At 35.1% G+C, this 14,228-nt stretch overlaps 1 protein-coding gene across 33 annotated transcripts in view; it reads left to right on the forward strand.

The window, feature by feature from the left end:
• Positions 1-14,228, forward strand: part of rims2a (regulating synaptic membrane exocytosis 2a) — a 144,206-nt gene that overhangs the window by 87,716 nt on the left and 42,262 nt on the right. For 23 of the 33 annotated variants that reach the window (XM_043261216.1, XM_043261204.1, XM_043261208.1 and 20 more), the window contains 4 exons: positions 2,886-3,077; positions 4,523-4,632; positions 5,662-5,694; positions 11,817-11,849. In XM_043261216.1, coding sequence (XP_043117151.1) covers positions 2,886-3,077; positions 4,523-4,632; positions 5,662-5,694; positions 11,817-11,849 — 368 coding nt within the window. The remainder of the gene's footprint in view (positions 1-2,885; positions 3,078-4,522; positions 4,633-5,661; positions 5,695-11,816; positions 11,850-14,228) is intronic. The other 10 variants (XM_043261205.1, XM_043261209.1, XM_043261230.1 and 7 more) reach the window with 5 other exon arrangements.

Raw genomic sequence — 14,228 nt, forward strand, 5'->3', positions numbered from 1 at the left:
ACTCATCCCTAGAGCCTCATTGTCATTCTCTCATAAGGTCATCATAAAGAAACTGAGCACTCGTTTTTACAGCTAGCTCACGCTTTGTTTTAACAAACTGAGAAATTATGTAAAAGGGAATTTATAAATACAGTACTTCACTACCTTGAGCTTATCAATGAGATCGTAGTTTTGCTGTGTGTGTGTAGTATCTAACTTGGTGTTTTGTGTGAAAAGTTGTTCAGCATGTGTTATTCACTAGAAATTTACATCAATCTGAATTTTTATTTATTATTATTATTATTTTTTTTTTAAATAAAAACACTTTATCAAAGATATGTTGTGCGTTCACGGAATAGTTCTTGCAAAAATTAAGATTTGCTAAAAATGCCCTTCGTCTCAGATGATCTAAGATATAGGGGAGTTTGTATTACATCACTTGCTCACCGATGGATCCTCTGCAGTGAATGGGTGCCGTCAGAATGAGAATCCAAGCAGATGATAAAACACCACAATGATTTGCAAGTAATCCACTTCGCTCCTGTCCATCAGTTAACAGCTTGTGAAGAGAAAAGCTGCATGTTTTGTAAGAAACAAATCCATCATTAGAACGTTTTTTGCTTTTATCTAAAATATGAATCTTCTATCAGTAATATTGCTTTTCTCCAGTGAAAAATTTGTCTCATCTGAAGCAGGAGAGACATATGCACAGGTCAATCACCGTCTACAAGTGAAAACAGTTCATAAAACATATCATGAAACAATTGTGAGTTGAATTTGATGTGAGAGGAAAAGAGAAGATGGGCTTTTTTTTTATTGGAGGAAGCGTTATTATGGAGCATGGATATTTAGTTTAAGCGGAAATGCCTTAATGATGGATTTGTTACTTTAAAATATGCAACTTTTCACTTCACACGATGGAGTTATTGGGAATTTTTATCAGCAATTTGGACTCATTCTGACGGTACCCATTCACTGCAGAGGATCCGTTGGTGAGCAAGTGATGCAAAGTTTAAATCTGTTCTAACTCTTTTATATCTCGGTTGGCCTGTGAATGAACTTTTAATTTTGGTGTGAATTATTCCTTTAAACCCTGGTGAAGTTGAGAATGTGTGTAATGCAGGGTCGATGGTTTATATTAGTCTTTTTCCAAATATCTGCATCTTTCTGGCAGTCGTGGCAATAGTGTGTGTTCCGTCAGTCAGCGGGTGGTGGTCAGGTTACCGTGTCCTGCTAGGATGGCCCATCATAGAGGCGTACAGTGACATGGAGGGGTACCGGTGCTGCAGTCTATTTGGGTCAGGCATTTATGGCCTGTCTAAATTGTCGACAGCCTTTTTGTTTCAGGATGAAGACATTATATGGGATGATATCCAAAACCGAGAGCATCCCTGTTGCCCTGTTGTGAGCTGGGCCAATTTCACTACAAAAAAACCCCCACATCTTTAGCATAGTCCTCATATTAGACCCCGTTTTTGCTTAAATTAACCTGTTTGTGAATACAGTAGTCAACATTTAAAGCAGATCAAAAAGTCCTAAGACAACAGTTAGGACAGTTTTAAAGTTTTTGATCCACTTAAAATGTTGACTACTTCAGATTGTCCGTCTTTAAAGCATAAGTTTGCCTAGACCAGGAACCAAGAACTTTTTCCTCAAATAAAAGTATGTACATTTCGTGCCTTTTATAATTAAAGTTACCAGCTGATTTAGGTTGTTATTACTTGACCTTTCCAAATATTAAAATTCTAATTTATGGGCTTAAAATGCTGTAATGGTAATAATATTTAGGTTTGCATGCAAAAATTTAATTGGGAGCTTGTGCAGCGTTTCATGTCCTAATCCCATTTTTGATCTTTAGTTTAGGGATGATAAGGAAGTAAAACTATATATATATATATATATATATATATATATATATATATATATATATATATATATATATATATATATATATATATATATATAACCTATTATTTAAATATAAATATTAATTTATAGATAATATTATTTTCTATATTTCTTTCTAAAATTTATTTATTTTTTTTTTTTTACAGTGTCACTTTATTTATCTCAATGTATTATTAATACATCAGTGTTTTGATGCTGGACAACTTTTCATACACTACATCTTTTTGTGTTGTCTTGTGTATAATGTTATACTCTGTCAGATGTTTTAAGCAGTGCTGGTTTCAGAAGTATATCCTGTTCATTTTCTCCATGGAGATCAACAAAAACATCAACAATTGATAGGAAAGTCAGTCCTTGAAGCAATGTTTCTGCAGGTCTTTTGAGTTTCCTAAAATTCCCAAATTTTCCTTTCCACAAAGGAAGTAAATGTCTCTTGATTTAAGGTTTGCACTGGAAAAAAAGACAAAAATACAGACGAAAAGCATATCTGTGCTTAGCATTTCTTTATCGGCATGTCCCCTTAACTTGACCTTTAAAAGTCTTACATTTACTTTAATAAAACCTGCAGAAATCCTGTGAAATATTTCACATGATCTCATTTTCTCTCTGAATAAAATGAATGGGGATTTTCCTTCTGCAAAAAATGTGGGAATAACCTGAGAGTGATCTTTCTTTCCACAGTTTTTAATAATATTCATTCATTTGTTTAATCTGTTTCTTGTGTATAGGCTTCTGTGATCTGAGCGCAGTAAAATTTGTGATTATGTAATTTATCGTCCTAATCTCAATTTAATTATTCTTTTACAATGCATCCTATTACATTATATAGCAGAACCATCGGGTTAGACGCATATACCGGTTGCTTCTAAGTGCCAAAGACGACACAACTTTACCAAGTCCTGTTAGGGTCCCAGAATGCCATGCGGCGTTCTGAGACTCCATCCGACCTGAACCGCACTAAACACGGCCCTGTTTCCCCCCCAATCACGTTTCTCCAGGAATTACGGAGCGCCAGACAGGCACGAGTATCACCACAGGTCCCGTTCTGCAGACCAGCGGTCCGCCCTGGAGCGGCCCATGTACAGTCGCTCTCGCTCCACGGAGCGGCCCCCAGACGGCCCCCACATGAGATCATCGATGCCCTCCCTGCCGTCAGGACATTCCGCTCCACCCTCCCCTGCCTTATCGAGGTGACCCAGACCAAAGCAGCCGCTCACCCCGCAAAACAGTCCTGACTAATCAAACAAAGCATCCTTCATGTGCTAACAAAGACCCCCTGCATCCAACCAACCGACCCTTTGATTTGACCTGCTTGTTGTCTCCTCCGCAGCAGTGCTGTTTTTATCTGCTCCATCTCATCTGTGTAGATGCACCAGATACCGTTCATTTCTTTTTAATGATTTGTTTTGTAGCGCACCGGTTATGCTTTCAGTGAGTGGTGTGGAATCTCCATCGTTTCTTATCCCTGTATTGTGATGTTTAACCCATTTGTTTTTTTCCTCCCCCCCCGTTTGGTTCTTTTCGTCTCAAATCCTAACGTTTTTTTGTTTGTTTTTCGGTGATGGCGGAGAAAAATACACACCTCTCTTGCAGCATCACTGTGGAAGAGTCACCTTCATGTGCCAAAACATCAAGCATTTTGTAAAAATGTAGCAAATGTACATATTATTGAATATTTCAGCACTGTTGTAAGATGTTAAATACAGTACGATAGAATAGCAGACCAATTTTTCATTTAAACGATATGTTTTTAAAAAATAGTAACACAATTCATTTCAGGGTCAGTCTTAGTTTTTATTAAAAAGTTAGTATTTTTAGTTTATAAAAAAGACAATAATAATAATAATAATACCAAATAATAAAAAAAGATTTATATTTAATGAGCAAAAATCAACATATGAGAATTATTTCTGAAGGATAATGTGACACTGAAGACTGGAGTAATAATGCTGAAAATTCAGCTTTGCATTTTAAAATATATTTAAATGAAAAACTATTGTTATAAATTGTAATAATATCCAAAATTTTACTGGTTTTGTTATATTTTTGATCAAATCAACCTTGATGAGCATAAGAGGCTTCTTAATATTATTAATTGAATAGCGTTGATCTTGTTATATATATATATATATATATATATATATATATATATATATATATATATATATATATATATATATATTTAGGTATATTGCATGATGTTTAAGACAGACCAAAATAATCTTTATTATTTCACTTACTGTACATATAGTACTACCTTTTTGTGATTACGCAAATAATTTGTTGTAGTTGAAACAAAATGCTGATGGAAAACCATAATGTTTGTTTACTGTTATCTTAATCCTCAGCATCATTCAAATGGATGTGCATGATATTACAGCACATGTATATGTGAAATATCATATATATGACTGACATAGATATGACTTTTCAGCACATGCTTTTTAATGTCTTTTTATATTTTCATTTGCTGATTCTTCATAGACCAACTCTGAAATCTCTATTCCTTTTAGTTTAATATCCTATTATGCTCCTTTGTGTTGATCAGCAGTTTCTTGGCTGTCAGTGTTTAAGGCAGCGTTAAGGTACATGCACATAACAATCATAGTAATGGTGATTATTTTCTGTCTACTAGGGCGCATCCTCGCGGAGGATCGGTTCAGACCAGCCCCACCGGGACCCCCGTGAACAGCAGGAGAGGACGACAGCTCCCACAACTGCCTCCAAAAGGAACGCTGGAAAGAAGTGAGTCTGTTTTTCTCTGCATCTTCTTTTTGTGTCCATGCTGGATCTTGCTCATGCTGAGATGTTTATTCGAGAGGTGGAATTGCGGAACGACTGACTCTGCAAAAAAAAAAGATGTTCTTTGCTATAGTTATAGTCAGCAATGCATCGGATCCCAGTTACAGTTCGGCTGGGGACCTGAAGAATTTGACTGTTTTTAGAAAGAAAAACTTCTCAAAAGCATTGATGTACTTCTAGAATTACAGAATGCGACTTTTAACATTATGAGTGAAAAATAATGTCTTAGTTAAAGTTAAAATCAAAAGGTCTGAATCTCTTTATATTATTTATTGGACCCGATGTACAGTTTATTTGTTTTGGTTTTTTTTTATTAAATGAGTTTAATAAATATTTTAACAAATGTATTGCTATTGTGAGTTAATATTACTTAAAATAAATAACTCACAGTTGCTGCTGGGACCTTATTATTGGTGTTACAAAGTAAATAGTTACAAATAAATACATTAATAACACATCCAATAAATGTGAAGATTTTAAGTATAAAACATATAATATTTTCTTATGTAAAAAACCCTCATGTACAACAATTTAAAGCCAAAACGAATTAAAAAACAAAATAAAAATGCATTTAATTTCTGCATGTAAAATACAATTTTCTGAATTTCTTTCTAAAAATAGCCTAATTTCTCGGAATCAGTGTTGTCCACATTAAAATTAATGGGTCAATATGGTAAATATTTTGGTGGGCGGAGCCTCCTTGATGATTGACGGTTGAACTGATGTGTCAAACAGGAGACAACAAAGCTTGTCTTATCACTTTTCAGAAGTGTTTCTAGTGTGTGTCGTATTTTTAGGGATAGTTCTACATTATCACAACATTGCTCTGTCCATTACCCCCATTGGCTGAATACGACACAGTTTGCGCTGTCGTCGTATTCGAGTGCGGGCGACACACATGATCATGTAAATGACATGCGTGGTTGAGTTGCATGTGCGCTCTGATGTTTCCCTCTCTCATTCCTCTCTCAGAAGATGGAGATGAAGAACTTGAGCCCTGTCCAGGTGTGTAACACGTCTGTGAAGGTTTAATCCGTCAGAAGGAGCTTCTGACTGAATTAAACAACTGCAATGACCTTGAGCTGGCATTTCCTCCATAAAATAAACGTCAGATCCTAAAGCTTGTTTTTAAGACGTCAGATTCGGTGAATTCCCTCTCTATTTCGGACACATCAAACGCTCAATCTGAGCTTTTTCTGAGAGGCTATGAAGCCGGGTCCATTGCAAACTGTTGGTGTTTAAATGTGATTGTAGACGGGCAGTTTTTCCTTTGTCTTCCTGTAGAAGTTGTCGTGTAATGTTGTGATAAAGGATTTTCAAAATGTCTTTTTGTTTTCCCGGTGACCTTTATGTTGTTTTAGAAGCAGTCACGGTATTTGTCTTGTCCAAACGTTGGTTGCTTTTACAGATGTGCCGTTCTATTTTGCTAATATCGTTTTGAATTATTGCTCAAACGATGTATTATTCATATGGAGTTATCATTTTAATATCAGTTTTCTCTTTAATTCTTTTAGAGAAAGTTTGAGCAAGTTAGCATTTGCTCGATCAAATATATGGAAATTGTGTCAAATGTTATTACAATTTAAGATGTTTTTTTCAGTATTTGAGTTTAAATTTTAATATATTTTAAAATGAAATGAATTTCTCCAATTGCAAAACTGATTTCAGGAAACATTTCTTATCATTATTAATGTTTGAAATAGTTTAGTTTATTATTTTTGTGGCAGCTGTAAAACATTTTTCAGTATAAATTCATAGAAAGTTAAAATAACAGTTATTTGAAATAGAAATATTTTTTAACATCATTAGTGTAACTTTTTATTAATTTAATGCATCCTTCATAAATAGATGTGTACTGTACACTTCGTTAATAAAAAAAATGTATATAATACTGATGTAATATACTGATTTTGCATTATAGGGATCTGGTACTGGCCCATGAAACCTGAGTTTTCTTTAGTAGTCAGTTCATAACTTCAGGTTTGAGTCAGATTTAGATTTGTAAATGAAAAATGAGTTGTAGACATAAACACAAACAGACACATTTCCAACCGATCGCACGTCCTCCACTCCCATCTGCCACATCCGTCGTATTTGTCACAAGATCTGGTCTGTTGGGAGTGTGTGTGTGTGTGTGTGTGCGAGCGTCTGCCACTTTCCCAGCATCCATCTCTGCTTTCCGTCCAACTGGTATTTACACTACATCGGCTGTTTGAAGTACTCTCGTCCTTTTTTTTCCTACAACGCTCAAAACGAGTGTCGAGGAAGATGTTTTAGTCAGTATTTAGTGCATTTGTGGGAATCCTTGCAGTGTTTTTTACGCCGTTGCTCTTTTGTTGTGTTAAAGCTTATGAAACGAGGCCGAACGGCCCAGCGGTCAACGGCAGGAAAGGCAAGTCTCTCCAGGCGTGTGTTTGCGGTGCAGCTTTGCAGTATTTTCCTCTCTGTCTTCTTTTCTAAGACGATGTTTCCTCTACCTGGGTAACATATTCAATAAGTGAATGTGGAATAAGACTCGACCGCATTTTCTTTCTGAATTTGCAACTCTGGTGCATACCAAAAACAAAAAAAAGTGAGTTTAGGGTTAGAGATGAATACTTTCTGTTATGCGGTTTAGCTAAATATGGCTATTTATTCCTACGCACCCTCAGAAATAAAGGTACAAAAGCTGTCACTGGAACGGTACGCTTTTGTACCTATTAGGCTCAAATATGTACACTTTAAGTACTAATATGTACCGTTTAGCTACCAAAATGGACCCTTTAGGTTACAAACATGTAGCTTTTAAAAAGGTGACAGCTTTTGTACCTTTATTTTTAAGAGTATGTGTTGCTATATTGGTATGACTTACAAATAATTTAGGAGTTTTTACTATCGCCCAGTGCTTAAAATGTCTTATCTTTACTCAAAAACTGAAAGATTGACATGTCACAGATCTTTGCATGAGCTCTGCATGGATGAGTCGGTTTCTAGGTTTTTCTCTGTCTGTTTCTAGGTCAGTGTCTCCCTCTACACTACTCTCATATATTTCTCTCTTGTGTGGGCTGTCATTGTTTTAATGCGTTTTGCTGTGAATAATGAGGGACATTTAGAGAGATTGCATTGAATTATATCGATCCGGCTTGCGTTTGGATAAATGTTGTACACTATAGCTAGCGACTTCTACTCTAAATACAGCCAGATGTTCTTTAAAAGGCTATTCTGTTTAAAATCGAAGCTTTATTAATGCTACAGAGTGAAATTTAGAATGTTACAGAATTTCATATTTTGATATATAAATCAGTGGTTCTTCGGAGCGTATTGATTAGTGGGATGCAGTTGCATTACTTAACCAGAAGATGGCGCACAATCACGTGTAGAAAGGAGCTGTTCACTGCATTAGTGCTGAAATAGCACCAGAATTATTCCGTGGACCTCTTCAACCTTTTTGATTTATTTTACAAAGCCGACTTAATACACTGTTTTTGCAAAAGCTGAGTACAGAATAAAATCTGCAGACTGTATTTCAGGAACATTGATAAATGAACAAGTGTTTGCACATCCAATCAGTCTTAATGTACCGTATTAGGCACAAAATATCGAAGCAAATGGCAGAAGCACACTTAAGGAACGCAACATTTTCTTGTATACTTAAGCCTTAATTAATATTGTTTAAATGTCACGTTTCGATTTTTAAGCCTGACTTACGTGCATTCAAGTGCACTCAAATGCATTTGTTCACTGTACCTGCGCAGAGATGGGGGAATGACAGTCCCTCGGTTTCTCTGGCGCACGTCGAGCCGTATGTTAACTCTGTCTGTGTCTCTGTGTCATTGGCCTGCATGATAAGAGGTGACATGGGAGGACCAGCAGAGCTCAGTGGTCAGTGCTGGTCATTCTTCTAACGGCCATCAGGAGGAGACGCACATCACTGCTCAGACAGGTTTGACCTCTGACCTCTCTGATCTTGACCCTGTCTGCTCTTTCCGCTCTTCCTCTGAATGGCTCTAAACTCTCTAAATTTGTGGATGAATAAGTGTAGAGCATACAGTCAGGTGGATCAAACGAGGAGGGTTAAAGTCAATCGCTGGTCAGTGGATCATTTAATGCTGCTTGCACACAAAACTGAGAAGATCTGAGTTTCAGTCTGGCATGCGTTATTATCTACACACAAATTTTAACAAGGTTTCCCGTACAGACTCTAATGGACTTGCATTGCTGTCTATTTGTTTATATTATTAGATTATCCACACCAATATGGTATTGTAATATCACGTATTGTTGATAAACACATTGCATTTGGTGCATATTAAATGATCTCAGATCAGTTCTAAAACCAAATTAGTTATAAAATAAATGCAATCTATAGTTCTAGATGAATCACAACAGTAGCAAGCTGTTTATATTTAGTTTTTTGATCATCTATAACTATTGCAATTGCTCAAGAAATATATACATATTTACAGTTCATACGCATGCAGTTCAGCTCTATTGTCTTTTCATCATAAGTCAGTTTTGAAAGAATCCTTTAGTTTCTTTATTTGATCAAAAATACAATAAAAACAGTAATATTGTGAAATATTTATAATTTTCAGTTTAAATGCATTTTAAAATGTAATTGTGATATTTAAAAATATTAAGTCCTATTTTATGTAATTATATTTAAAACTTTTTGTGAATTTTGTATGTGACATATTCTTAAAAAAAACCCTGATCTGAAATGGTAAAGTTATATTTATATGCTTTACCATTTTATATTTATATGTATATTATATATATATATAATACAATATATATATGTAGTATGTATGTGTGTGTGTATATATATATATATATATATATATATATATATATATATATATATATATATATGCATTATTTCATTGTCCATTTGCATTAAATTGCAAAAAATTACAATTAGAAAACAATTAGAAATTGTGTACAATTTTAACCGTGTCTTTTAAAGTTGAGATGTTCATCTTTATTTTGTGCACAAATCTGCTGAACGTTACAGAGCTGTATATGATGAGTATAGCTTTAGACATAAGTAGTACTGTGTTGAACGTATTGCTGAGCTAAATGCAAACGAGACGACAGTGATACAAGCATCAGTGACAAAGCAGAACAGCGTTTCTCCTGCTATGAGGGTCTTGTTCCAGAATAGCTTTCTGATAAGGTGGATGTGTGTGTGTGTGTGTGTTTGGGGAGGTTAATAGGGTCTGTATCAGGTCCAGCTAATGAATGTCCCATCAGTGCAGCCGTCTGTGTGGAATGGCATCATCTTGAGGATGATTAATGCATAAGAAATGCGCTTGGGTACACAAGATCATGCACGCAGGGTCGTGGCGTGATTAATGCAACGGCGAATCAAAGCACAGCTCAAGAGAACAATGAAAACGGAGAAAAAAAGAGCCGTATCAGCAGATTGTGTTCTCTGTGAAGACACAGATAAAGAATTTAAATATGGAGAGGAGGAGGGTGTCCAATTAGTGCAAAACAGTGGCCTTATGACGCCAGCGCCATTATATAAGATACTACATGGGCACTGAACAAATGATCAAAATGAGAATGCTGGGATATCTGTGATCGGGAATAAACTGAAGCATCAGCAGGACAGAGATGACTGCATAAAAAAAGGCGGGTTTTCGCAGTGATGCCATAGAAGAACCATTTTTGATTACCTTTCAGTGGGCGGTTCTTTAAAAAAAAAAACATTAATAAGAACACCAATAAATAATTTTTGTGATATTCTTGAAGGTGCGTAAACATGCTTTGGATAGCTTCGCCTTGCTTGCAGTAAATGGGAAGTGACAGCAATTTGTAGTGGAGACTCGGTTCATTGTTTCAAGCGAAATGAGTGACTTGTGACCACTTCTGATGTGAAGTGACTGCATTAAAGTTTAATTTTATAAAACCTGTGGCCATTTAGAGGTTTATGCATCATTCATGGTGTGATGCATTATGCATCGCTGCAAATGATATATACGCCTACAGAATGTCCACTTTTAGCAGACTTTTTTTTTGGTTGTTTTTTCGGGTCAAATTAGAGTGACATTTTTTTTTTTTACATACAGAAGGGTAGAATAACATGTGAACCACCAAATGACAAAATCGTTATTAGGCACTTATTGTGAGTGTATTTTTTTTTACACTGCCATAGAAAAGCTTGGGGTTTGATAAGATTTTTAAAATGTTTTTCTTCAGCTCACCAAGGCTGCATTTATGTGATCAAAAATTCAGTAAAAGCACTAATATTATATAATACTATTACAATTTAAATTGCATTTCTATTTGAATATATACATCCTTCAGAAATGTTTCTGATGTGCTGACCTGCAGCTCAAAAAACGTGTTTTATTACCAATGTTAAAAATAGCTATTCAGCTTCATACGTTTTATGGAAAAATGGTCACAACATTCTGCATTTCAGTGTAATGCGTAAAAGTATTCATTCCTTAAAAAGTAAATGAAAAAGAAAACAAACACAGTACTGATTTACAAAAACTAAACTTTAAAGCACTGTCTTAAACAAATGATCTTACTGTGAGGCTTTAAATGGCCTGGAGTATGACAGTCATTTTGTGCAATAAGTGGTTATTGTTTTACTTAGATATTAGAGCGTGTCTGTGAGTGCTGTGTTTAGCATCCATATGCTCCAAAAGACACATCTGACCGGTGTCAGGACCTGCTCTTGATTTCTCTTCAGGGTTTGTGGAGACTCTCCTCCTCCTTTCTTTCCACAGGTCTTTTTTTTGTTCATTCATTCCTGTCTGCATGTTCTATTAACAGTCCTCTAGTGTTTCAGGGTGTTTTTTTTTTTTTTTTTTTGAAGCAGGAGCGGCTGCTCTTCGTGTTTTTTGTTTTTTTTTCAACTGATCTGCGATTTCTTTTTCCTTTCCCTCTTCTTTAATGATCTTCTCCCTGGAAACTTGTGTCTGTGGGTTTTATCTGCTTGTGGCGTGTTGTGTTTCCTTAATTTGTTGTGTGGTGGTGTTGTTGTTGTTGTTGATGTGTTTTTGCCCCTGATTTCTCGTCCCTTGTTTCTGCACACGTCCTCTCACACCCCTCTCCTCTGTCTGTCTGTCTGTCTGTCTGTCTGTGTGTGTGTTTTTGTGATGTGACCCCTTCACCCCTCACCCCCCTCCCAGAAGACACGGACTCCCCCAGTCGAACGAACTCAGGTCTGTCCTTTCTTCCGCTTTGCTTTTCTCAGCTTCCTTCATGCCACGTCCCAGCTCCTCTCTGTTTGTCACACTCCCGTTCAGGAACAATTGACACAAAAAAATGAAGCATGATTTATCATCTGTAAAATCGTTTGGGCCGGTTGGAAACTATTGTGGATATTTCAGCAGGTCAAGCTGCATAAACTATAAATATATGGTTAATATCATAGGACGCACGTCGTTTTTATTGATGTTTGTTTAACTTAAAAGATAATAGATCATTTTTAGCTCACAGCTCTGACTTTTGACAATTGTGTGATATATAGAGAACAAATCAGAATAGCTTGATATAAATTTCAAGTGGAAGTTATAACGTTACAATTGTGAAAGATAAAGCTTTTTTTACATTTTAATTTCAATTGCAATTAGAAGTTTATACCTCATTATTCTTCCTTTTTTTATTATGACTTTATATCCAGAAATTCATGTTTTCAGAATTGGCGCTCATTCAGTCTAATTCAGAGAAAAAAAAAACTTACACTCAATTAAAAAAAAAAAAAAGTAACCATGCAAATTGCGAAAAAAAAAATCGATTTTTTTTTGTAATTCAGTAGCAGAAACGAGCTTTCATACGTTTTCAAAAGAAAATCAATTAAGTTCATGAGATTTGGGGGGGATGTCTTAATGTTAAAAAACAAACAAAAAAATTAATTAAAGTGAATTATGGTAATATTCAAATATTATTTTTAAATTAAGCATAGATACATTTGTAAAATTAATTAAAAATAATATGCATTTATATTAATAGTGGTATCAAGAAGAATATAGTATTACATCCGTTGTGTGTATAGAGCTGAAACCATTATCAGTTGGCCCTGCAGTACACACAGTTAAATATATTAAAACCAGTTCCTGTTATCAATTTTGTACATAGTGATGAGTGTAAAAACTATAGAGGAGTACATGCTGGGACTGTGCTTGAATTTTTGCTGTCTGTTTGGTTGTCTTCGCTGGCTTTATATATCCATCACTCTTCTCTGTCCTTTTTATGTGTGTTTTATTCACCTCTTTTCTTTTTTGAAAATCATAGGAGTCGCTTTTTCTTGTGAAGCTCATGAGCTTTTTTATAAGCTTCGGTCATAACCATGCAGTTATGAGCATGTGTGTGTTTATATTTTAAAAAAACGCTTCAAAATGGTAGCGTTCTTCGAATTACAAAAAAAGCTCTTTTCAGCAGAAGATTCTGGAATTGATTCTCCAGTCATGTTCTCCATAAATAGAAATACAATAAATGGTGCAAGACTGTTGTCTTTTATGTGCGCTAAAACATTAAGGACATAATTAAATCAAACATGGGAAGCAATATTTTTTAAAATTATTACAAAATATCCCTTTATTTTCTGTCATTCAGTAGTGTGGGATCAGAAAGATTAGGAGGTATCATGACTAAAGCTTTATTTGTTTTAAAAAATATAATAAAAAATGAACAACAATTAAATTTAAAGCAACTGTTTTCTATTTCATTGTATTTTAAAAATGCAATTTCATTCAAAGTCATTCAAAGCTGAATTTTTTTGCATCATTACTTCAAAAATCATTCTAATATGCTGATTTGAAAAAAATATATATTAAAGGCCTTATTAATGTAAACTCTTTAATTCAATTAAACATTTTTTTTTTCATTCATAATGTTTTATGGCATTGGACTATGCTAGATTTTTTTGCAGCAATTTTGGTCTCCATAGTAACAGTGCCTTTTTTTTTGATTGGTGGATCTCTTCTCAGAAATATGGGCTATTTAATGCTATTTTATCTAAATAAAATAGAATCACACTATATCTTTAATTAAAGTGAATATGCAGAATAGGAATTGTGAACTTTATGGTTGCGTACAGTTCTTGGTTATGGCTCGAGCCAGCAAAAAGTGCAGATATGTTCAGAAGGCGTTAATGTCATTTCAGTTTAATTTGCGTTCACTTTCATCCTTTTTCAACAGCGTGCTTGTTTCCTTCCTACCATCTCTCTTTGAACAACTTAGTTTAGAGAATGAAGTGTGTTGTATGGTTACGGCACTGCAGATATCTAAACTTCTGTAGCAGGATTAACTTTCCCATGATGCAAAGCGTCTCATCTCTGAATGTGGCGTTACACTTAGAGAACACACTGCATGTATGAACTTCACTATAGTGCTGCAATTAAATCCGATTAATCTAATGATTCTGAGAGCACTAATCATTGGGTAATTTGCTGAACGTGTTAATTACCAACAGCGCAGTTGCTATTGGCAAGAGAAAAGTGATATTGACATTTACGGCACCTGGGCTGACAGAGACGGATGTAGTTTGCTTCACAAAGCTCAGCGCCGCGAAAAAAGTAGATTATGGGACTTTTTGCTAT

Source organism: Puntigrus tetrazona, chromosome 16, assembly GCF_018831695.1.
Source record: "Puntigrus tetrazona isolate hp1 chromosome 16, ASM1883169v1, whole genome shotgun sequence".
Taxonomy (NCBI): domain Eukaryota; kingdom Metazoa; phylum Chordata; class Actinopteri; order Cypriniformes; family Cyprinidae; genus Puntigrus; species Puntigrus tetrazona.